The 23,366-nt window shown below is 35.6% G+C and overlaps 1 protein-coding gene across 1 annotated transcript in view; it reads left to right on the top strand.

Moving 5' to 3' along the window:
• Window positions 1–23,366, top strand: part of PDE3A (phosphodiesterase 3A) — a 406,437-nt gene that overhangs the window by 340,394 nt on the left and 42,677 nt on the right. Inside the window, exons 5-6 of the mRNA XM_007946790.2 lie at window positions 3,316–3,431; window positions 22,770–22,992. Coding sequence (XP_007944981.1) covers window positions 3,316–3,431; window positions 22,770–22,992 — 339 coding nt within the window. The remainder of the gene's footprint in view (window positions 1–3,315; window positions 3,432–22,769; window positions 22,993–23,366) is intronic.

Raw genomic sequence — 23,366 nt, 5'->3', positions numbered from 1 at the left:
GTGATAACAGTGAAAAGATAGCCACAGATAATGTTTAACCATTATTATTAACTAAAATAAAATGCTTTTCTCTAAGGAAACCTACTGCCAAAAGTGCTGATTGAGAAGAATATTAGCCCTTAGAGATTTATTTCTTCCCCTCCCCATCTATCCTTCTGTTGTGACTATTTGGGGGCTGGAGTGATCAAAAGGAGAATAAAAATCAGATGTAAAATTTAGGAAGAGCCTACAGCTTGTATTCCTTAAGTCATATAGCTAGATAATTGACTCCTTTGTAGTTATAAACACAATCTAATAGAAAAGACACTGGACTAAGAACCAGAAGGATCTTGGCCCAACCACTTACCAATGTGGGTCCCAAGAAACAAGTCCCTAGCATGCCTGAGCCTCCCCAGACATTTGTACCTGCCCATTGCATAAAGAATTGTTAGGAACAACGGGACATAAATGGCATAATTAGGAGGCAGAATAGATGGAAGAATACAAGTAGGTGCTTTAAAGAAAGCAGGCTTGAAAGAGATGGAAAATACTCGTGTATCATAGCCTAAATTATTCCAAGTCAGTCTTGGAACTGCTCAGTTGTCTGCTTAAGAAGCAGAAGGGAGACTATAAATTCTGTAAAAGAAACTGTCAGGGCTCAATAAGACATTTAAGACTTAGAATGAAGTTGTTATGAATAGAAATAAGATTATAAAATCCATTTTTTCAGGGAGGATGGTTGAGATCTATACAAAGACACATGGGCAATTTTCTTATGCTTTGTCAACACAAGGAGGCAATTAAAGTTTCTCAAAGTTGTTTTCCTTTCCAAAATCCAAATTGTTACATATTCCTGATATGTAAACAAGTGTGAGTCAATGCAGAGCTGAAGTGTGAGCCAATGCAAAGCTGAAAATTGTTGTGAGGATCACACGAAACAATATACTCATACTCACTGACTTTAAAGTGTTGCAAAGTATAATGTATTATGTAAGTATGAAATTAAGATTGAGATAGCTATGGCTAAGATTTTGTTTATCTTGGAATTCATTAAATCTCTATACATTGAAGATGCTCTATTAATGCAATCTATAAAATTTTTCTAAATGAGCACATTTTAAATGTTTTTATTTGAGAAACTAAATGGTAGTAGATGATTTTGGACACATAATATCTTTTTGACATTAAAAATAAACCCAGTTTATATTAATACCTTGTCTTTAAAAAAGTTTATATAGGAAAGTAATCACCTATTTATTGTATATGTATGCTTTTGTTAATTGTACTTCATAATTACTGGAGTTCATTCCACATTTCAAATGTCTCTTTTATGATACATTTTGAAAACTTTTATTGTAAGTAAGAAAGAAGGATGATTTTTTTAAAATACTTGCATCTGTAGTTGAAGAAAAATATCTCTGAAAATTAAAAGAAAGGAAGAAATGAGATAATCCTATTAAGGATCAGTGTGTCAAATCAGACAACATGTTGTTGTTGTTATGTGCCGTCTAGTTGGCCCCGACTCATAGCAACCCCTCCTTGGGTTTCCGAGGCAGTATCACTACGGAAGTAGATTGCCCAACCTTCCTTCCGAGGAGTGGCTGGTGGGTTTGAACCGCCAGCCTTCTGGTTTTGTCTCAAAACTTATCCAGTTCTAAATTTAATGAAAACTGAAGAATGTAGACAATAGCAAAGCATAGGCCCAGTGTTCTTCCCTTTGAGAGGTCCGAGATTGTCAGTGCAGTTCCAGAAAAGTCCTTTTCCTCCCCCATAGGATGTGTTCCGGTTTGGATTTAACATTCAGGATTTTAAACAATGTATGCATAATGTTGCTTGCACAGAAGAAAGTATTTTGGTTATAAAATGTTTCCAACTTGTACCCCATTAATTATACAGTTTGCAGGACATTCTCCAGACATACATGCCCCTATAATTCAATCAATTTCGGGTTTATTTACAATAAGCCACTCAGACAAAGTACACCCCATTTACACTGCCAATCTAAGATTGGAAAATGGTCAGATTGTCAAATTAGGCTTATGGAAATTATAGATTTTATCAGCATCAAATTTACCTAAGATTATTCAAAACACATTGTTGTTATGTGCCGTCGAGTCAGCCCCGACTCATAGTGACCCCTTCTTGGGTTTCCGAGGCAGTATCACTACGGAAGTAGAATTGCCCAACCTTCCTTCCGAGGAGTGGCTGGTGGGTTTGAACCGCCAGCCGTCTGGTTAGCAGGCAAGTGTCTTAGCCACTATGCTACCAGAGCTCAAAACACATAGTTGATCATAAAATATAGACCAAGCATTTTTTTCCCTTGGAGAAATTCAGATCATCAACACAGCTCCTTAAATACCTTTCTCTTCCACTTTAGAATGGATCCTATTTCAGATTTAACATGTAAAGTTTTGAGCAATGCATGCAGAGAAATTATGGTTTGGGACATCCTTAAAGTCTATAGCCCATTAATTACTTGATTTATATATATTATATATAATATATATATATATATAATATTCTCTAACTTAATCCTCCCCCCCACCTACATTTATTAATTCCAAGTTTACTTAAAATAAGCAATCCAGATAGCCTAGATGCTTCCTACTAAAAGTATTTCAGAAATGAAGATTCTCCATTACCTTTCTCCTAATAAAAATCATTATATTTAGCAGAAGGTCAATCATTAGTATGTTTACAGGGAGATTTGGCTGGGTCATTTCTTTTTTGCATAGTTTCTCCTATAAAGAGAAATAACAGTTTAAAGGCCTACAACTAAATTTTCCTTCTAAGGAAATAGTATAAAACACATTAACATGGAATGATATTGTAAACATTTAATTTTTAATCATAGATATACCAAGATAATAATGAATAAAGAGCAGCAAAGGAAGCTTCACACCATTCAAACTGATATAAATTCTTCTGCATCTTAACCAGTTAATCTGTGAGGTTTCTTTTTGTTTGTTTGTTTTGTTTTTGTTTTAAAGAAAATCTATAAGGATTATGTAAGTAGAAGGAGAAAGCTTGTACAAGAGTTAGTGTGTTTGATTCCTGTTAATTGGATAAATAGGAAAGTTAGCTTTCCTCTTTTATTACTTCACTACGCTTGATGAGTAACTGCTATATCCTACAATACAGATTGAGTTTAGAAAACCTGTTTTATCATTTGGCAGTAAACTGATTCTGTCACTAACCCTGAACTAATACACGAAATAGTAAGTCTGTTATGGAAATAATAGTTGGGTTCTGACAAGATTTGCCCCAACAATTAATTAATTATTTTTTTCATATTATTTTTTATTTTGTTTTGTTTTGTTTTTACAATGCTGTTAGTGCTGATTCTTGGAATAACCCAGTGATGATGACTCTCACCAAAAGCAGATCCTTCTCATCTTCCTATGCTGTTTCTGCAGCTAATCATGTAAAGGCTAAAAAGCAAAATCGATCAGGTAAGCAACTCATTGAGAGAAGAGCTCTTACTCACTGAGTGCGCAGTCATGAAAAGAACAAAGTCAAAATGCTGAAATAAATACGTATTCTTTCCAGGCAGCTGTACCAGATTTCCTATCTTGAACTCATTGGATGAATGAGAAATCAGTGTCACCATTGAGAATAATCTCCAGAAGCACCATTTTTTAATATAAAAACTAATAATATGCTTATAATTTTTCAATTTTAATTATAAAGTCTATTAAAATTATTATTCAAGAATATGGTATTTATATGAATGCAAGGAAATACTTCACTTACAATACATACAATTTTTTTCAAGGAAATCCTTTCTTTATATCCCCACTCCCCCAATATATATATATATATATATATATATATATATATATATATGCTGAAAGGAACTGGAATTTAAAGTTGAAAAGAATGTGGCTTAAAGTCATTGAGACCTTTTTGGAAAAGCCCACAGATCAGTAACTAAAAGATCCCAATAATGTTGCAAATAAGTTTTCCTTCCCTTGGAGATAGGTGCAAGTACTAAAATTTTGATGTGAGTTTTCCCATCCAGTATCTGAACTGCTTAGAAATTTCCGTATTGGGGATGGTACACTGTTTCACACCTCTAAGCAGAAGCATCTCCCTTACTGCAAGGTTCATTTACTCAACAAGTATTTATGGAATGTTTATTACTTTAGACATTGACCGAGTTTCAGGGTTGTAGCAGTGATTAAGACAGATCCAGTTTTTTTCAAAATTTGCAATCCAATTGACACTATAGTACGTTGAGTACTATGATAAAGAGGTGGGAGAAAACTTTCAAATGATTAAAGAGAAGGAAAAAGAAAAACAAAAGGAGAGAGTGAAAGAAGCCCTGAACATGGAGAAAATTCCAAGAACTTAAGATTCCAAATGGCTGAAAAAGCTAGCAATGGGAAGAGTACTGGGAAATTAAATCAGATATGTAGATGGAAGCCAAATGGTTCAGGACTTGGTTAGCAATGATAAAGAGTTTAGATAACAATTTAGAACAATGAAGTTTCAGAGGGAAAGTGAAATGATTTGGGGAAAGATTACCTCATTCAATCCGAGTTTGTGGTGACTCAAGACTAGACTCCATCTTTTTTAAAGATTCTGTCCATCTCTGGATTGCCCCCCTTCCTAGATTCCTAATGGAGGTCCTGGGGTTTACTGTAAATTCTCATTCTTGGAATTTTCCAAACTCTAAGTATTTTTTGTTGCTGTATTTTCTCAGCACTTCAGAAAACTGTCTTGAGATTTTCAGTGGACTCCTGCTTAGCTTCTTAATCTTCTTCCTTTAGTAATTTAAGAATTTAAGAACAGCCCCAAACTCCATTTTTTACTATGTCATCTGCCTCATGGCAGCTCTACTGGCTTATCTATTGCTGAACTGCATCACTCTGCTTGTATTCTCAACCTCTTGTTCATGCCAACAATCAGTACATAATGCTCTTAAAAGAAAAGACTTGGTTGCAGGATTCTGGCTTATCTTTCTCAGATTTTCTTCTTTCTGGGAACCTGTAATTAGCCTCTTTATTTCAGTTAGTTCTTTTGTGATGTGCCCATTTCATTTCTTATTCTTGTTATTTGCATCTTCTCCATCTTTTCATTTGTTAGATTTTCCAGTTATTTATGGATTTAATTTATCTTTTCAAAGAACCAACTTCTAGTCTTGTTGATTCTTTCTATTGTTTTTCTGTTTTCTATTTCATTTATTTCTACTTGAATCTTTATTTTTTTTCTTTTCTTATGGTGACTATAAGTTTATTTTGCTGCTCGTTATCTAATTATTGCAGATACTAGGTGAAGGAGTTGATGTTGCTTCTTTCTTCTTTTTTGATGTGTAAGTTTGTAGCTATAAATTGCCCTCTCAGCCCTGCTTTTGCTGTGTCACAAACATTTTGGTATGTTATGTTTCCATTCTCTTTTAATTCAAGGAATTTTTCAATTTACTTGTTTTTTATTTCTTCTCTTATTCAGTCATTGTTAGGTAGCCTGTTATTCAATTTTTCATGTATTTGATTTTTACCCCCTTAATATTACAACATTGTGATCTGAGAAGATGGTTTGCAGTATTTCAGTGTTTTCAAATTTATTGAGGCTTGCTTTGTGGCCTAACATATAGTCTATTCTGGAGAATTTTTTGTGTGTGCTGGAAAAGAACGTATACTGTGCTGTTGTTAGTGTTCTATATATGTCTATGAGATCAAGTTGGTCAATTGTGTTTTTTAGTTCTTCCGTGTCTTCGTTGAGTCTTTCTAGTTGTTGTATCCTTCATCAATAGTAGTGTATTAAAGTTTCCTACTGTAATTGTGGAATTGTCTGTTTCTCTTTTCAATTCTGTTGAAGTTTGACTTGCATATTTTGGGGCTCTTTCACTGGGGGCTTAGATATTTATTACGGTTATGTCTTCTTGTTTGATTGAAACTTTAATCATTATGTAATGCCCTTCCTTGTCTCTTATGCTGGTGTTTGCCTTAAAGTCTATTTTGTCAGAAAATAATATTTCAACTTCTGCTCTTTTTTGATTCCCATTTGCTTGATACTCTTTTTTCCAACCTTTGATTTTCATTGATTTTTTCTTTGTGTCTAAAATGTGTCTCTTGTAGACAGCATATTGATGGGTTATGTTTTCTTATCCATTCTACTACTGTCTGTGTTTTGACTGGAGCAATTAATCTATTTATATTCACTGTAATTATTGACAGGTATGAATTTATTAATGTCATTCTGCTGTGTGTTTTTTTGTGGTGCTGCTGCTTTTTTTCCCATATGATTTTCTGTGCTGATTTCATTCTGTTTATGGATGTTCTTATCATTTCCTTCATGGCTATTGTGTCAGAGTTTGCTAGATATTTGTGACTTTCCTCTTTTTTATTTGACTGAGGCTTATTAATTTTCTTTGAGATTACCCTGTAATATATTATGCTCTTTCCAAGTTTAAAATAGTCTTTTCTACCTTGAAATCACCTTGACTTCCTCTTCATTTGGAAATTCTGTAACTACACTATTTATTTCTCCTTTTTTACTTTGTAGTTTTCCTTATTTACAAATTGATGTCTCTGGTTCCCAATTTTCAGTTTTATAGGCTTATTTTACTTTGGATATGTCTATATCTGGGTTGGTTTCTGAGTGATGTTGTCACATATGCTAATCTCAGGTTGTTGTTTGCTGTTGTTGGTTCTTTATCTGAAGGACTCCCTTTAGCATCTTTTGTAAGGCTGGTCTGGTTTTTCCAAATTCCCTTACTTTCTGTTTATCTGGAAATGCTCTAATTTTGCCATCACATTTGAGGGACAATTTTGCCAGATATACAATTCATATGTGGCATTTTTTTTCTTTCATTCTGCCAAGAAATCAGAGTTTAGTCATATTAGTTGCCTTTCCGGGTAATTTTTCATTTTTCCTAAGATGCTTTCAGGATTTTCTTTGTCTTGCTGTTGGAAGTTTTGATTATAATATGTCTTAGTGATTTTCTTTCGGGTTCTATCCTATTTAGTGTTCATTAAGCTTCTTAAATGTGTCTCATCTTCCATTGTATTAAGGAAGGTTTCTTCCAACAAATCTTTAACACTTTTCTGTTTTGTTTTGCTTTGTTTTGTTGTTGTCTCTTTCTGTTATGGAAAATTCTGGTCACACATAAGGTATTGTGTCTTGATGGTGCCCAACATAAATCTTAGACTTTCTTCATTTTTTTGTTACTTTTTTTGTTATTATTTTTCTTCTAACAGTAGTTTTGAGAGATGTATCTTCAATAACACTAACTGTTTTCCATTGATTCATTTCTATTCCTTTGCACTTTCAATGTGATATCTATTTCTTAAATCTTAGTATTGTTCTTCTGGATTTCTACGTACTGTTTTAGTATGGTTCCTAATTTTTCATTTATTGAGGTACATTGTTCTTGGTTTCCTGAATTCTTCTAGTTCTATCTGTGTTTTCCTTGATTCTATCAGTGTTTTCCTTGATTTTTCTCTTGATCTGTTGAAGGTACTTAAATATAATTATTTCAAATTCCTTAACAGATAGTTTCAATGCATTTCTTCCTCTGAGGGGTTTTCTGGCTCTGTGTTTTGGTCATATTTCTAGCATTCTGTCTTGCTTCTTTGTGTGAACTGAATTTGTATCTGTATTTAATTGTTGATTATATGTTGGTGTGTCTTGCCTAGGTTTTTTTGTTTTGTTTTGTTTTGTTTTGTTTTTTCCCCATATATACCCAAGTGGGTGGGACTGGTGTGCTACTCAGTTTGCTAGTTTGGCAGCACTTAGGCACTCACTACCTGTCTCTGGTGGGTGTGATAGAAGATGAGAGTGTGTGTACAGTTCTCTGTTCAAGTAGAACAGTTGTGGACAATATGAGCTGATATTAGCCATCTATCATTGATTAGTTAGTGCAGAAGCAGGTAGGGGCCCTCATCCAGTGGGTGGGGTTGCAGGAGGTGCATTGGTGGTTGGACAGTGTGGGCACAGTTGCCAGCTCATGCTGGGTGGGGCAAAAATAATAATAAGAGGGACATTAAATACAAGAAAAAAAGGAAAACTCTAAATAAAAGAAAATGAAAATGGCAAAAAAAAAAAAAAAAAAAAAAACAAACTCACTGCCATCAAGAAAAAAAAATTAAAAGAAGAATAAAAATAAAGTAAAAACAAAAAGAAAAATGAAAGAAAACTAGGGAAGAAGATAAAAGAAAGAGAAAGAATAGTAGAGGAAAATAAGAAACATATAAAAATAAAACAAGTAAAAGGAAAAGAGAAAAAGAAGGAAAAAAAATGGAACAAGATAAATAAAAAGTAAAAAAATAAAAAAAGGAGAGGGGACAAAAGGAGCGACAGGACACCCAGCAGTGCTCCTACCATCTAAGCAGTTGGCTGGGAGGCAGGGGGAAGTGGAGGTGACAGCTTTGGTTCCAGAAGGAGTTCCTCCTAATAGAGGAGTTGAGGACAGGGCACCTGGCCCCAGAATGTGCTCCTGCCAGCCCAAAAGGTGGCTAGGGACAGAGCACCTGATCTTAGAAGGAGTCTCTTCCAACCTAGAAGGTGGCTGGGGAGCAGGGCGGTTGGTCCTGGAACGAGTTCCTACCATCCCAGAAGGCTGCTGGGCTCAGAGTGACTGTTCCCAGAAAGCATTACTGTCAGCCCAGAGGAGGCTAGGGGCAGAGTCTCCATTGCAAAATGGAGTGCCTGCCAGTCCAGAAGGTGGGTGAGGTAGAGTTTGGCCACACCCCTGGTCACCAGAAGGGTGTGGGGAATAAGGGGGATGTTGCACATTTCTGATCTTGATATGAGTTCCTGTGAAGTTCTCAATTAGTGAGGCCAGTTATCATGCTGCTGCTTCAATCAGGATGATACTTGCAAAAATTCAAAATGACCACACTGTGTCAGTCCAATTACCAGTTCACAGCTCTGTCTCCTTTTTCACTGTTTTCATTCAGCTTTGTCCTCTAGTTGGCATTTGATCCACTTTATGTTTTCCTTTGCAGCTCAGGGTTCTAGGTGGAATAAGCAGACAAGCTACCCAGACCCTCTACAAGGGCAAGAAACACTATACACCTTTTAAAAAAAAAAAAAAAGAAAGAAAGAAACCGTTTTCCTAGTTGTTCTCAAAGAAGCATTGGTTTACTACAAACTACTCCATCATTGTTAGAAGCAGAACTTAAAATAGCAATGTTTATAGGAAGGTAATAGTTACAGAAAAGTATTCACATTCCAGTGATATTTCAAGAGCCCATCTTGAATATAAACTTTTAATTTTAAGAGGACCACTTAGACATGCATTTCTGTTGTTGTTTCTTCCATCTGAAAAAGAAGTTTTAGTTGCTTATTTTCCCTTTGATAACCCATTTTATATTGGATAGCTGTTTCTTGAAAGCGTCATCTACTTGGCTTAAATCTCCAGTATTCAATGTTATAAGACACTTTCTTGAAAAAGTACAATTTTATTGGAATTACAACATTGAAAGAAACTATTAAAGGTGATCTTTTTTTGTTCCAAAACTAATCCTATCCTATTTGCTCTTTAGCAATGCTTTTTAGATTTTATGACTTAGAAGTCATGGGTAAACTGGAAAATAGAACTGAGTTTTCACCAGGGCAAGGAACAGGAAAACATACACAAGAATTTAAGTAGTAGTTGCCCTGAGGACAAACACAGTGATTAGCTATGTAAGAAGACTAACTGAGCCTACTTCCCTAGTGATAACTGTGTTGGAAACCCAAGGAGAGGTCGCTCTGAGTCGGATCTGACACCACAGCAGTGAGTTTGGTTTTTGGTTTAGCAAGGTGGAGGAACTGAACTTAAACATTCCACATTAAACCAATGATTCTTGAAGGGGCATTACAGTGGTCCTAGGTCACGAGGATTCCTTAGTCCCTGCAGGAAAATGTTCAGGTGAAAGGTGAAGCAGGAACAGCCCTGTCCTCTCAGTATATCAATGAGATTTCCATAGGTCAAGATCAAACACATTGGAACTTACGACCAAGATCACTAAACACACAAGGAAATATCATGAGTTAGAATCAACAAAAACAGATTTTAAAAAAAAAGTCCTTCTAGGTCTCTAAAATGATTAAGGTATTTAAATTCTGAAATATTTAAATTATAATTATTAAATACTTAAAGAAAAACATGAGATCACAAAAATCAACAGCAATAAATCAATGAACCAAAAATTAACAGAATGAGAGAAGATATAATTGCAGAGAAACTAAATATAACTTTTGAAACTGTGATAGGCTAAATGACATACTATACAAATCAAGGGAGGATGGGTAAACTGGGAGGAAGTTATAAAGAACTTACCCAGTATAATACATAGATAAGAAATGGGAAAATAGAAGATATTTTAAAAGGTATGGAAGAAGGAATTAGAAAGTCTAATATACATAATCAGAGTATTAGTAGAGAATGGAGGACATAAAATATTTGAGGAGAAACAAAGTAAATGCTAAGAAATCCATATCTAGACACTAAGTAGTAAAGATACACAACACCAAAGACAAAGAAATTCTTTAAATAAGCCAGAGAAAAGATAAATTACCTTTTTAGGAAAGTCACTAAGTCTGAGAGCAGAATAGCAGAATTTTCAGAAATGAAAGGAACCAGAACATGTTTTCTTTAAAATTCTGAGAAAATGTAATAGTAACCTAAAATAGTGTATGTGGTATCTCTATCTCAAAGAATAGGAGTAAACTAAAGACATTTTCAGATAAGCCAAAAACTTTACTACCTCCTTCACTAAAGGAATTTTTGATGAATGTATTCCAGAAAGAAGAAAAATTATATCAGAAAGAAAGCTTGAGATATGATAAAAATGATGAACAAATCAATTTAAAAACATAGGTCAATCCAAATGAATATGTATGTATAAGTAATAATATTTTCAGATTTGTGGATAGTTTTGAAAAAGATATTCTTAAGGATAGAAATAAATTCAGAAGTTAATATGTAACTCAAGAGTTGTAATAAAAATTTAAGTATTTTAAGTTCTTGTCTGGCTAAGGACGATGCTTCAGAGGAGGAAGCTGAGACACAGAAAATTAAGGAACTTGTGCAAAGTCACACAATTACTACTGAATGCTTTCTTTTATCCTAATGACTTCATACTAGAAAACAATTGATCAGGACAGGTTAAGATACTATAAAATTAGGACGTTTTTCTTTTATTATTATTATTACATCCTTGACTGAGTCCAAGATGATGAAAGGATTTAGTTGTCTCTCTCAATTTGTTCACTTAAATAATAAAAATTATTGAATGTTCAACATAATAGAGTTATATCTGCTGACTAAAACACTTTAAAGATTTTCAAATTAAAAAAAATAAAGAATCTAAAACACGTTTAGAGCAAAAACCATTTCTGTCAAGTCAATTCCAACACGTAGTGACTGAATAGGACAGATTATAACTGCCCCATAGGGTTTCCAAGGCTGTGATCTTTACAGAAGCACTGCCACCTCTTTCTCCTGCTGAGCAGCTAGTGGATTTGAACTGCCAACTTTTTGGTTAGCAGCAGCTGAGCACTTAACCCCTCCACCACTATGGTTCCTTATGTTTAGGGTAGATGCTGGAAATAACATCAAATGATGGCACAGCCCCAAGTTCCTTGTGCCCAACTCAATTCATATAATTGCATTCAAGAAAAAAAGGTGAAGGATAAAAGGGAAAGGATATCCACATAAGATATAAACCAAACCAAACCAATCCCACTGCTATCGAGTTGATACCAACTCATAGAGACCCCCATTGGGTTTCCAAGGCAATAAATCTTTATGAAAGTAGATTGCCCAGTCTTGCTTCCACAGAGTGGTTTGTGGGTTTGAACCACCAACCTTCTGGTTAGCCGTCATATGCCTTAGGCACTATGCTACCAGAGCTCCTTACATAAGATATAACATGGGCCAAAAAGCAAAACTCATCATCATCTAGATCATTATGACTCATGGTGACATTGTAGGGCAGAGTAGAACTGTCCCATAGGGTATCCAGGACTATAAATCTTTACAGAAACAGACTGCCACATCTGTCTCCCCCAGAGTGGCTGGTGGATTTGAACCACTGATTTTTCAGATAGCAGATGAGTGCTTAGCACAGCAATACAATACAGGCCCCTTACAATAAAGGCAGCAGGTAGGAATTAGAGGCACAGATATAGCAAGAGACTACTCTCATTCTTACTATAAGTACACTAAAGTAATTGCATCATAATTTCTCTGGAAGGGATTTTGCAGGGTGGCATCTTCAGACTACTGTCATAGCAGAGGTAAATGTTTAATTATATCTTTATGCCTGCTGAATTCAACTAAACAAATCCTGGCAAGTCAGTCAACAGGGGAAGAAACATCCTTCAAGAATCGGAGAACTAAAATTAGATTACAGTTGCCCCTGCTCAGATGAGTCCTCATGTTTTGAAACCTTGTTTCTCTGCATTGATGGCATGTTTGAATTAATTTAGCTCAGTAGTGGTGCCATGGGAGCTCTGGTAGCATAGTGGCTAAGACATTTGCCTGCTAACCAGACCGCTGGCGGTTCAAACCCACCAGCCACTCCTCGGAAGGAAGGTTGGGCAATCCTACTTCCGTAGTGATACTGCCTCGGAAACCCAAGGAGGTGTTGCTATGAGTCGGATTTGACTCGAGGGCACATAACAACAACAACAGTGGTGCCATACCAAACACCCACTGCTGTCAAGCTGATTCTGACTCATAGTGGCCTTATAGTACACAGAACTTCCAAGGATATTAATCTTTACAAAGCAGACTGACATCTATTTTCCTGTGGAGCAGCTGGTGTGTTCAAACCATTGACCTTTGGGCTAGTAGCTGAGCACTTTAACCACTGTACCACCACAGCATAAATGACTATGATGGGGCCTAGTTTTTAATAAATTATGTTGAAAGGGGCTGGGTAAAGCCCCTTAATATGGAAATGAGTATAAGTAAATGGAATCAAATAAACTGTGAAAAGAATCTGACAAGGAATATAAGAATCAATAAGCAAAAGAGATGGGAGGAAGCAGGCATAAAGTAAAAAATTGAAAAACTAAAAGATAAATAAATGATCTGTTTTCACTGGGATCAAAAGAAATTTGTTCTTTGCACAAATCAAGTAAATAGTGCATTCTCTGGCTTAATTATCATCGATTTTAAGTAGCTGAAACAGCCAATCACAGGTTGTCCCTGACTTACACCAGGGCACTGTTCCAGTAAGTGTTGTAAATAATTTTGATGTAAACCAGATACCTCTTATTTTTTTTTAAGTTTTTATTATTATTGCCTTCTATCATCATTGTCTTTATAAATATGATCTTTATTTTCCTGGGGCGTTATAAACATTACATATAAACTTACAGATATATTCTAATAATTGCATGTTCTTAGGTGCTGTTGAATCATTTCCAACTCATAGTGATCCTATGTACAAAGGATGAAACACTGCCTGATACTGCACTATTCTCACAATCTTTGCTATACTTGAGCCCATAATTAAAGCTACTATGTCAGTCCATCTCATTGAGGGTCTTCTTCTTTTTTGCTGACCCTCTACTTTACCAAGCATGATATTCTTCTCCAGGGATGGGTTACTCCTGATAACATGACCAAAGAACATGGGATGAAGTCTGGCCATTCTCACTTCTAATGAATGTTCCAACTGTACTTCTTCCAGGACAGATTTGTTTGCTCTTCTGGCAATCCATGGCATTTTCATTATTCTTCTCCAATACCACAATTCAAATGCATCAGTCCTTCTTTGGTTTCCCTTATTCATGTCCAACTTTCACAAGCATATGAAAAAAAAAAAAAACCTCACTGCCATCCAATTGATTTGACTCATAGCAACCCCTCCTTGGGTTTCGGAGGTGGTATCTCTATGGAAGTAGATTGCCCAACCTTCCTTCTGAAGTGGGCATGCATATAAGGCTATTGAAAATACCATGGCTTAAGTCAGGTGCACCTCAGTCTTCAAAGTGACATGTTTGCTTTTAAACCCTTTAAAGAGGTCTTTTGCATATTTGCCCAGTATAATGCATAGACTGATTTATTGACTGCTATTTCTATGGGCTTTAATTGTGGATCCACATAAAATGAAATTCATGGCTATCTTTTCTCCATTTATCGTGATGTTTGTTGGTCCACCTGTTAGGATTTTGTTTCCTTTATGTCTTTGATCTTCATCAGTAGGCACTAAGTCATCTCCACTTTCAGCAAGCAAGATTGTGTCATCTGTGTACTGCAGGTTGTTAATGAGTCTTCCTCCATTCCTGATACCATATTCTTTTTCATATAGTTCAGCTTCTCGGATTATTTGCTTAGCATGCAGATTGAATAAGTATGCTGAATGGATACAACCCTGATGCACACCCTTCCTGATTTTATGCCATGCAGTATCCCCTTGTTGTGTTGGAACAACTGCCTCTTGTCTCTGTCCTGGTTCCTTATGAGCACAATTAAGTGTTCTGAAATTTCCATTCTTTGCAATGTGATCCATAATTTGTTATGAGCCACACAGTCAAATGCCTCTGCATAGTCAATAATACACAGTAAACATCTTTCTGGTATTCTTTACTTTCAGCTAAGACCCATCTGACATCAGCAATGATATTCCCCATTCCATACGCTCTTCTGAATCTGGCTTGAATTTCTAGCAGTTCCCTGTCAGTATACTACTGTATACTTTTGAATTATCATCAGCAAAATTTTACTTGCATGTATTCAATAATTTCCAAATTCTGTTGTATCACCTTTCTTTGGAATGGGCAGTTATTGGTCCCTTCCAGAGTTGGCCAGGAAATTGTCTTCCAAATTTCTTAACATAAACAAATGAGTGCCTCCAACACTGCATGAGTTTGTTAAAACATCTCAGTGGATATTCCTTTAATACCATTGGTTCTTCACTATATGTTACCTCCTGTGAAATGGTTGAACTTCAACCAATTCTTTTCTACAGTGACTCTGTGTATTCTTTCCATCTTCTTTTGATGCTTCCTGCTTCATTCAATATTATGCCCATGGAATCCTTCAATATTGCAGTGTAAGGCTTGAATCTTTTCTTCAGTTCTTTCAGCTTGAGAAATGCCAAACATGCTCTTCCCTTTTGGTTTTCTAACTCTATGTCCTTGCACAGTTCATGATAACAATTGACTTTCTCTTCTTGAGCTGTTATTTTAAATCTTCTGTTCAGCTCTTTGATCTTGTCATTTTCAATTTGCTTTAGCTACTCTCTAGGTTCAAGAACAAGTTTCAGAGTCTCTTCTGACATCCATTTTGGTCTTTTCTTCCTTTCCTGGCTTTTATGATGACCGTTTGCTTTCTTTATGTATGATGTTCTTGATGGCCTCCCACAGTTCATCTGGATTTTGGTCATCGGTGTTCAATACATCCAATCCCTAGAGAAGGATATCAAGTTTGGTAAAGTAGAGGGTCAGTGTAAAGCAAGAGACCGTCAACGAGGGACACAGTGGCTGCAATGATGGGCAAAAGCATAGCAAGGCTTGTGAAGATAGCACATGACTGGGCAGTTATTTGTTCTGTTGTACATCATAGGGTTCCTATGAGTTGGAGCCAACTTGACAGCACCTAACAGCAACCTCATGCATAAAACATACACAACTCTTAAAAATTTACTCTAATTATGAAGAAGAGATCAATAACATTAGCGTTTTTCCAGTAATGATAATAGCTCCTCTTATGGAAAGTTCTGAATCATCTGGATTATTCCTAGGAATGGGAATTTTTTACCTGAAAGTCAAAAAATTATAATTATCTGATTCTTTTCATTTTTCTTCATATATTCCTAGTACTTCTGGATATGCCTAGCAACTTTAGCAAAGGAATCAGCATTTAGGTCCATATTTTCAAGCAACTAAATCACCTGATTTAGTTTAGAAAGCTAAATCTGTACAATAGTGTTTTAAACAGTAAATTGTAAAATGAAACATCTAGAGACAGATCATCTGAAAATGATAACATCAACAAATTGCACGCATTGTATGTAGTACATGTTACTAGTGATAAGATGTACCAAAAAAATAGGATGATTTTAAGTGTGGTTCATCATAACTCTAATATGTCTTAAATTGGGGACTACCTGAAATACGAAGCTACTTATATAAAAAGTGAAAGAAATAAGAATCCTTTGATTGAAGCATAAAAATAAATGATTTAAATATAATTTTGCATGTTCAATCTTGCTTTTCTGGTTTTTGAGTTATTGATAATGTAGAGTTATCATTATTTCATTTTGCTTTTAAAATACTCTAATCATAGTTATCACATTGGCAATAATCTCTTCTTAGATTCTTATAAGTTTTTATAACTTTGGGTTGGTTATTACAATGAGACTGTCTAACAGATTAAATATTTCCTATAGAAAATTTGAATTGAAAGAGAACTTTATTATAATATTATGATATTGGTTTTTGCTTTGTTTGGTTTTTTGATATTCTCTTTATTTTAGAAACATTTTGTGTTTTGGGAAAATATTAATGCTGACCATTTTCCTGTGTTCATGTAAAGGAGACACTTAAAAGACATGCTGGTTCTTTTCTTATTCAATTATAATTAAACTGTGAGAGTATTGCAGCTTATAACAGATTCATTCATTTACATAATTTCTTTCCCATATTATTTATCTTCTCACTTTGATTGCCCAAAGTTCCTTGTGTCTTGACACACATTTTCTCATGTTCTCAGGAAAAAGGAATTAAAGGCTGAATTACTCAATGGAGTTGGTATTTTGGACATTTTTGCAGTTACATTTTAAATGCTCATATTCTTAAATATTTTAATTTTAAATATTTCAGATTAAGGCAGTTTGAATTGTACAAGATTTATATTTCATGAGTTATGTCTTTTTCCTGGACTCTCTTAAAATTACTGAACTATGAAATTTAGATAAATAAATTTGAGACACTACATATTTATCTGAATCCCTTCACTCATGTGTGCATGTTTGCAAATGTGTGTGAATGTGCAATATAAAGTTACAAGAGACTTTAAAAGGTCATTAAGTTCATCTCTTTAACTTTGTTGTTGTTGTTATATGCCATCGAGTCAGATCGACTCATAGCAACCCCTCCTTGGGTTTCCGAGGCAGTATCACGATGGAAGTAGATTTCCCATCGTTCTTCCGAGGAGTGGCTGGTGGATTTGAACCGCCAGCTTTCTGGTTAGCAGTCAAGTGCCTTAGGCACTATGCTACAGAGCTTTAACTTTAGACATGATTATCTTTAGACCTATTTTTAAAGACTTACAGAGTTTTTCCTCCTTGCAGTATCATGTCCCTGTGTCTGAAATCATTTATTTGCAGTCATACCTTTACAGAAAGAAAGAGTGTTTCACTATTATCTGCATTTATATCTTTCCATTCATTTGACAACTAATATACATATAAACATGTATGCATTTAAAAGAGGTCTGACATTTCTAGTCCATTTTTTAAACTATAAATAATCTATGGTAAAGCCCTAGGAGCTCTGGTGGCATAGTGCCTAAGGCATTTGACTGCTAACCAGAAGGCTGGCAGTTCAACCCCACCAGCCACTCCTCAGAAGAAAGGTTGGGCAATCTACTTTTGTAGTGATACTGCCTCAGAAACCCATGGAGGGGTCGCTATGGGTTGGGTCCGACTTGATGACACATAACAACAACAACAACATGGTAAAACACTTGGTGATAAATAGTAGTTTGGCTTTGGGAAAAAAATGAATTTATATATTTATACCTTTATCTTGCCACCTACATTGTAAAAATATCCCTGTGTCTCATGGTTGTTGCCAAGATTCATACTTGTTAAAATTGTTCAAAATATGTAGACTAACAGGACTGCAGAGCCATAAAGCCTATTCTCTGTTGCAAAGTTTATTTTAAAATTTGTCCTAGGCAGTAAATTTGGAGTCTTAAAGTCTGCTTATTTGTTTAAATTTAGTTAATCCGTGAGTTCCAAGAACTCTAATGGTTGAGTGGATTTTTAAATTTGTATTTAAGAGTGGATTGCATTTCTATGAGGATATCAGCTGGCAACTACTTAAATATTAACAATGAAAAAAAAAATGTTCTCTTAAGTTGCCTTCAGAAATTATATTGTGTCAAGACAGAAATGGACAGTGTTGCCATAGGCTTTCAACTACAGTTCTGTTTAAAAAAAGAAAGAAAGAAAGAATGAAAAAGAAAAGAAAGCCTGTGGAAAACTGTCAGAAAACTCACAATTTGCTATTAAAAAGAAAAAAAGATAAAGGGAACTGTCGAAAGCAATGTACATCAAGGGTCTCTCTGATTTTTTTTTTTTTTTTTTTTTTTGGTAATTTGGTTAAAGTTTACAGAGCAAATTGGTTCTCCATCCACCAGTGCATACACACTTTGTTTTGTGACATTCATTGCAATCGCCACAATGTAACAGCACTCTTCCCACTTCCTCCCTATGGGTACCAATTCCCTTCTCCTTTTTTCCGATCCTTTTCTTCCTTCTGAGCTTGACACCTGAGCAAATGCTGCCCTTTTGACCTTCTATGGTTGCTTGTTCTAATAAGTGCATACCTCTTTGGTATTATTATTCACCTTATAGGCCTATCTGTCATGTGGCTGAAGGTTGAGACATGGTTGAATTCATTTCCCAGCTTGAAGGGTGTCTCAGGGCCATAGTCATAGTGAGTTTTGTACCACATTTTCCTCCCACTCTATAAGAGACTTTCTATTGTGATTCCTTCGAGAGGTATCCCATTGGTAGCTAGGTACCATCTAGTTCTTCTGGTCTCAGAGTCATGGAGGCTGGGGTTCATGTTGACCATTAGTCCTTTGGACTAATTTTTCCTTGTGTATCTAATTTTCTTCACTTTTCTTTGTTCCAGACAGAAAGAGACTGATAGTTGCACCTTAGATGGATACTTAATAACTTTTGAGACTCCAGGTGCTACTCCCCTAATGTTGTTGTTGTTGTTGTGTGCCGTGGAGTAGGCCCTGACTCTTAGCGACCCCTCCTTGGGTTTCCTAGGCAGTATCACTACGGAAGTAGATTGCCCCAATAGGATGTACACTATTGTCTTTGCAGACTATGTTGTGCCATGGGCAGTGACTCATTCCTTCTGGATGTATGGTTATAACTAGGAAGTTGCCCCCTGTATGCCCCACTAAATTCATGAATATATTTACAGCAAATATAAATACATAAGTAGAAATATCCTGTCAAACTTACATATATTCATGGATGTAGTCCCTTTCCCTTCCCACCTCTGTTCAGCTTGCGTGGCTATTTATGTATCCATAGTTACTGTTATTAGTATTTTTCCCTCCCCTCTCCTCCCATCCCTGGTACTCATCAAAAAATATTTCTTTCTGTATGTAAACCTTTCCTTGACTTTTTATAGTACTGGACTTATACAATATTTGTCCCTTTGTGATTGACTTTTATCACTCAGCATAATGTCCTCCAAGTTTATCCACATTGTTAGGTGTTTCAAAGATTCATTATTCTTTAATTTTACATCATATTCCATTGTGTGTATATACCATAATTTGCTTATCCATTCAACCATTGATGGGCACATAGGTTATATTCCATTGGTTATTGTCAATAGTGCTGCACTGGACATGGTGTGCATATATCTATTTGTGTCCCACTCTCATTTCTTTAGAATATATACCTAGTAATGATATTGCTAGATCAAATGGTATTTCTCTTTCCAAATTTTTAAGAAAACACCTTTTTCTTTTCCAATCCCAACAACAGTGTGTGAGAGTTTCAATCTCTCCACACCCTTGCCAGCATTTGTTGTTTTTGTCTTGTTGAGCTTGGTTATTATTGATGGGGTGAGATGATATCTCATTGTTGTTTTGGTTTGCATCTCTCTAAAGGCTATTGATCACGAGCATCTTCATGTGTTTGTTAGTTTCATGAATATCTTCTTTGGTAAAGTGTCTGTCCATGTCCTCTGCCCATTTTTTAAATTGGATTTTTTGTCTTTTTGTTGTGGAAGTGTTGATGTTTTCTATAAATTTCAGAGATTAGTCCCTTGTGCTATATGTTGTTGACAATTTTTTTTTTCCAGTCTGTAGGTCCTCTTTTCACTCTTTGGCAGTCTTTTGATTAAATGTTTAATTTTTAGGAGGTCCCAGTCATCTACTTTGCCTTTTGCTGTTTGTACATTTTAAGTTATGTTTGATATTGTATTTATGTCATGTATTAAGCCCCCTAAATTTGCCCCAATATATTGTTTCTTTGATAATCTTTATAGTTTTAAGTTTTATATTTAGGTCTTTGATTCCTCTTGAGTTCATTTTTTGCATATGGTGAGAGATATTGGATTCTGTTTCATTTTCCTGCAAAAGCGTATACAGTTTTGCCAGTACCATGTTTTAAAGAAATTATCTGTTCACCATTTTATAAGTTTCAGCCCTTTTTCAAAGATCAGCTGGCCACAAGTGGACATTTTTGCTTCTGGATTCTCAACTCAGTTCTACTGGTCTATGTGTCTGTCATTGTACCAATACAAGGCTGTTTTGACCACCATGGCAGAATAGTAGGTATCAGGAAGTGTGAATCCACCTTCTTTGTTCTTTTTCTTTGGTAGCACTTTGCTTATCGACAGTCTCTCCTTTCCAGATACAGTGGATGATTAGATTTCCCCATCTCTCTAAAGAATGATGATGAAGTCTGGATCAGGATTGTATTATATCTGGATCATGATTGCATTATATCTTTAGACTGCTTTGGGTAGTATTGACATTTTTACATTAAGTCTTCCTATCCATGAGCATGGAATAGTCTTCCAACTATGTAGGTCTCTTTTGGTTTCTTAGACTAGTGTTTTGTAGGTTTATATAGGTCCTTTGTGTCACTGGTTAATTTTATTCCTAAATACTTCATCTTTTGGGTGGTAATTGTAAATGATTCTCTTCTCCTCTCTCTTGTTCTGCCTCTCCTCTTCCTCCTTCTCCTCTTCTTGCTCTTTTTAATTTGCAACCATTAGTACTTCACAACATACTCGAAACTCACTCACTGTACACAGTTATGCATTGGTTGGGAAACTCTGAGCTAAAAATTTAATATACTTATTTTTCTTTTTGCCCAGAAGACAACTGATTGAAACTATGTAATGTGAAAGTTTTTCAGTATTTTGGGTAAAATAGTTAAATCTTTACAACAGCTATAGAAATCAAAATAAATACCATAATTGTCATTATAGCAAGCAATGCAAATGCTTCCTAAAACATAATGGATTTTTCTTCCACCTTGGGCAGTCACTGATAAAAGTAAAAGGTAATAAACCACATTTTACTAAGAATATTTGGGCTCATGCCATATTCTCCCACTCCCTAGTATTGTTCATCTGAAAACACTAACTTCTCTGGGTCCAAAATGGCTTCATTGGCTGCATATAAAGGTAGGGGAGTTGATCTGTTGATCAGGTATCAACAATAGAAATAATGACTAGGAAGGGATTGCTACTGTCCACACTTAATCAAAACAAAGCAAATGACAGTGCCAACAAGAAATTTAAAAAGAAAATTGCAAAAATCCTTCACCAAGCATAATATTCCTTCTAGTGGACCTGAAAACATTTGGATGTGATAAATAAAACTTTTAAAGGAGTAGGCATTTTAAGGAAATTGTGCTCTGAGCCAGTAGCCATTAACCATATATATTATTTGGTCATGTTATCAGAAGGGACCATTCCCTGGAGAAGGATGTCATGCTTGGTAAGGTGCAGGGTCGACGAAAGAGGGGAAGGCCCTCAACAAGATGGATTGATGTGGTGGGTGCGGCAATGGGCTCAAGTATAGGCGGGATCAGGGACCTTGCACAGGACCAGGTGGTATTTCGTTCTGCTGTGTATAGGGTCACTATGAGTAGGAAATGACTCAGTGGCACCTAACAACAACAATTATTTGATGACCTAAAGCCTCTGGCTTTAAATTCCCCTAAGTGGTGAGAAACAGAGAATGACTTTTAATGATTTCATTTCATTTACCCTTAAGTCAGTTACTCAGCCATCAAATCATTAAAAATAGTAAACAGGTAGTTGTTCATTTATTTCTTTTTTCAATTTTAAGAATATGCTTCCTTCTTTATGTATGGGAGAGAGCAACTTCAAAAGATATAATCTTCTACCCCAACACTGGTACTTTGAAATCTAAGCTAGTGTCCTGTAAAATTCTCATAATACAGAGTAAACACAGGCAGTTTGGCACAAATACCAAGATTTAACATTTTCAGTGCTTTAAATTGAAGTTTTAGGTATATTATTTTGATCAGAAATGGATTAATACACCTTTTCATGTTTTCTTCAAAAACTATTTTGATCCAAGTGCCATTTCATTGAAAATGGGTATGGTTAATTGCCTCACAAAAATTTATCTTCTCATTTACATGTGGTTAAGTGCCTGATGCCTTCAGAACTCTGCTCCAGTACTTGTTGGTGTTTAAAACCACAGAAGGTCTTGTTCCTGCCCCAAATGCTTCATAACATGAGAGAAGGCAAACACATAAGAAGCTTATTGTCATCGTGTCAGAATGGCAAGAATAAACCAAAATAGCAGAAGAAAATAATAATTGTCTGTCCTGAAATCACTCCAATATACTAAGACTTTAACTGTATTTGCCAGCATTACCACTGATTTTTTTCACAATTCATCACTCTTATTTCATACAGTGGAGACACCCCAAACACACACCCTGTCTCCAGTTGGTGGCATGCAAAGGCCAGCCCAAGTGCCCTGAGCACAAGGTTGTTAGTGAGTTAATGGAGTCTGAGGTGAAGTTTAAGAGTTGCAGTTTTGCATTTCAAAGACATTTATTTAGTGACTTAATATCTCTCTTCTTTCTCAGATGCCCTAGCTAAGATTTCACCTCTCTCATCGCCCTGCTCTTCACCTATCCAAGGGACTCCTGCCAGCAGCCCAATCAGCAAAATTTCTGCAGCACAGTTTCCCGAATCTGCAGAAACAACTGCCAAACAAGGCCTCAGTTCTCACAGGGCCTTAAGTTATTATACCCAGAGTGCCCCTGACCTATCCCCTCAGATCCTGACTCCACTTCTTATATGTAGCAGGTAAGGGTTTCGTATCATTTTCTGCATAGGAAAACTCACCACCAGTTCACACAGCTTTGTGTAAGTTTCCAAAGAAGATGACAGGAAAGTACAGACATACCTCGTTTTATTGTGCTTTACTTTATTGCACTTCACAGATACTGCATTTTTTACAAATTGAAGCTTTGTGGTAACCCTGCATCGAGCAAGTCTGTCAGTGCCATTTTTCCAACAGCATGTACTCACTTTGTGTCTGTGTCACATTTTGGTCATTCTCACAATATTACAATTTTTTTCATAATGCTATTACACAGTTAATACTTACAATATATATACTACAATATAGTGTAAGCATGGGGAGACAAAAGAATTTGTGTGACTCACTTTATTGTGAT

Source organism: Orycteropus afer, unplaced genomic scaffold, assembly GCF_000298275.1.
Source record: "Orycteropus afer afer isolate SDZICR_OR568_19922 unplaced genomic scaffold, OryAfe1.0 scaffold00171, whole genome shotgun sequence".
Classification (NCBI taxonomy): domain Eukaryota; kingdom Metazoa; phylum Chordata; class Mammalia; order Tubulidentata; family Orycteropodidae; genus Orycteropus; species Orycteropus afer.
Note: the sequence above shows the minus strand (reverse complement) of the source record. Positions and strands in the feature narration are given on the sequence as shown.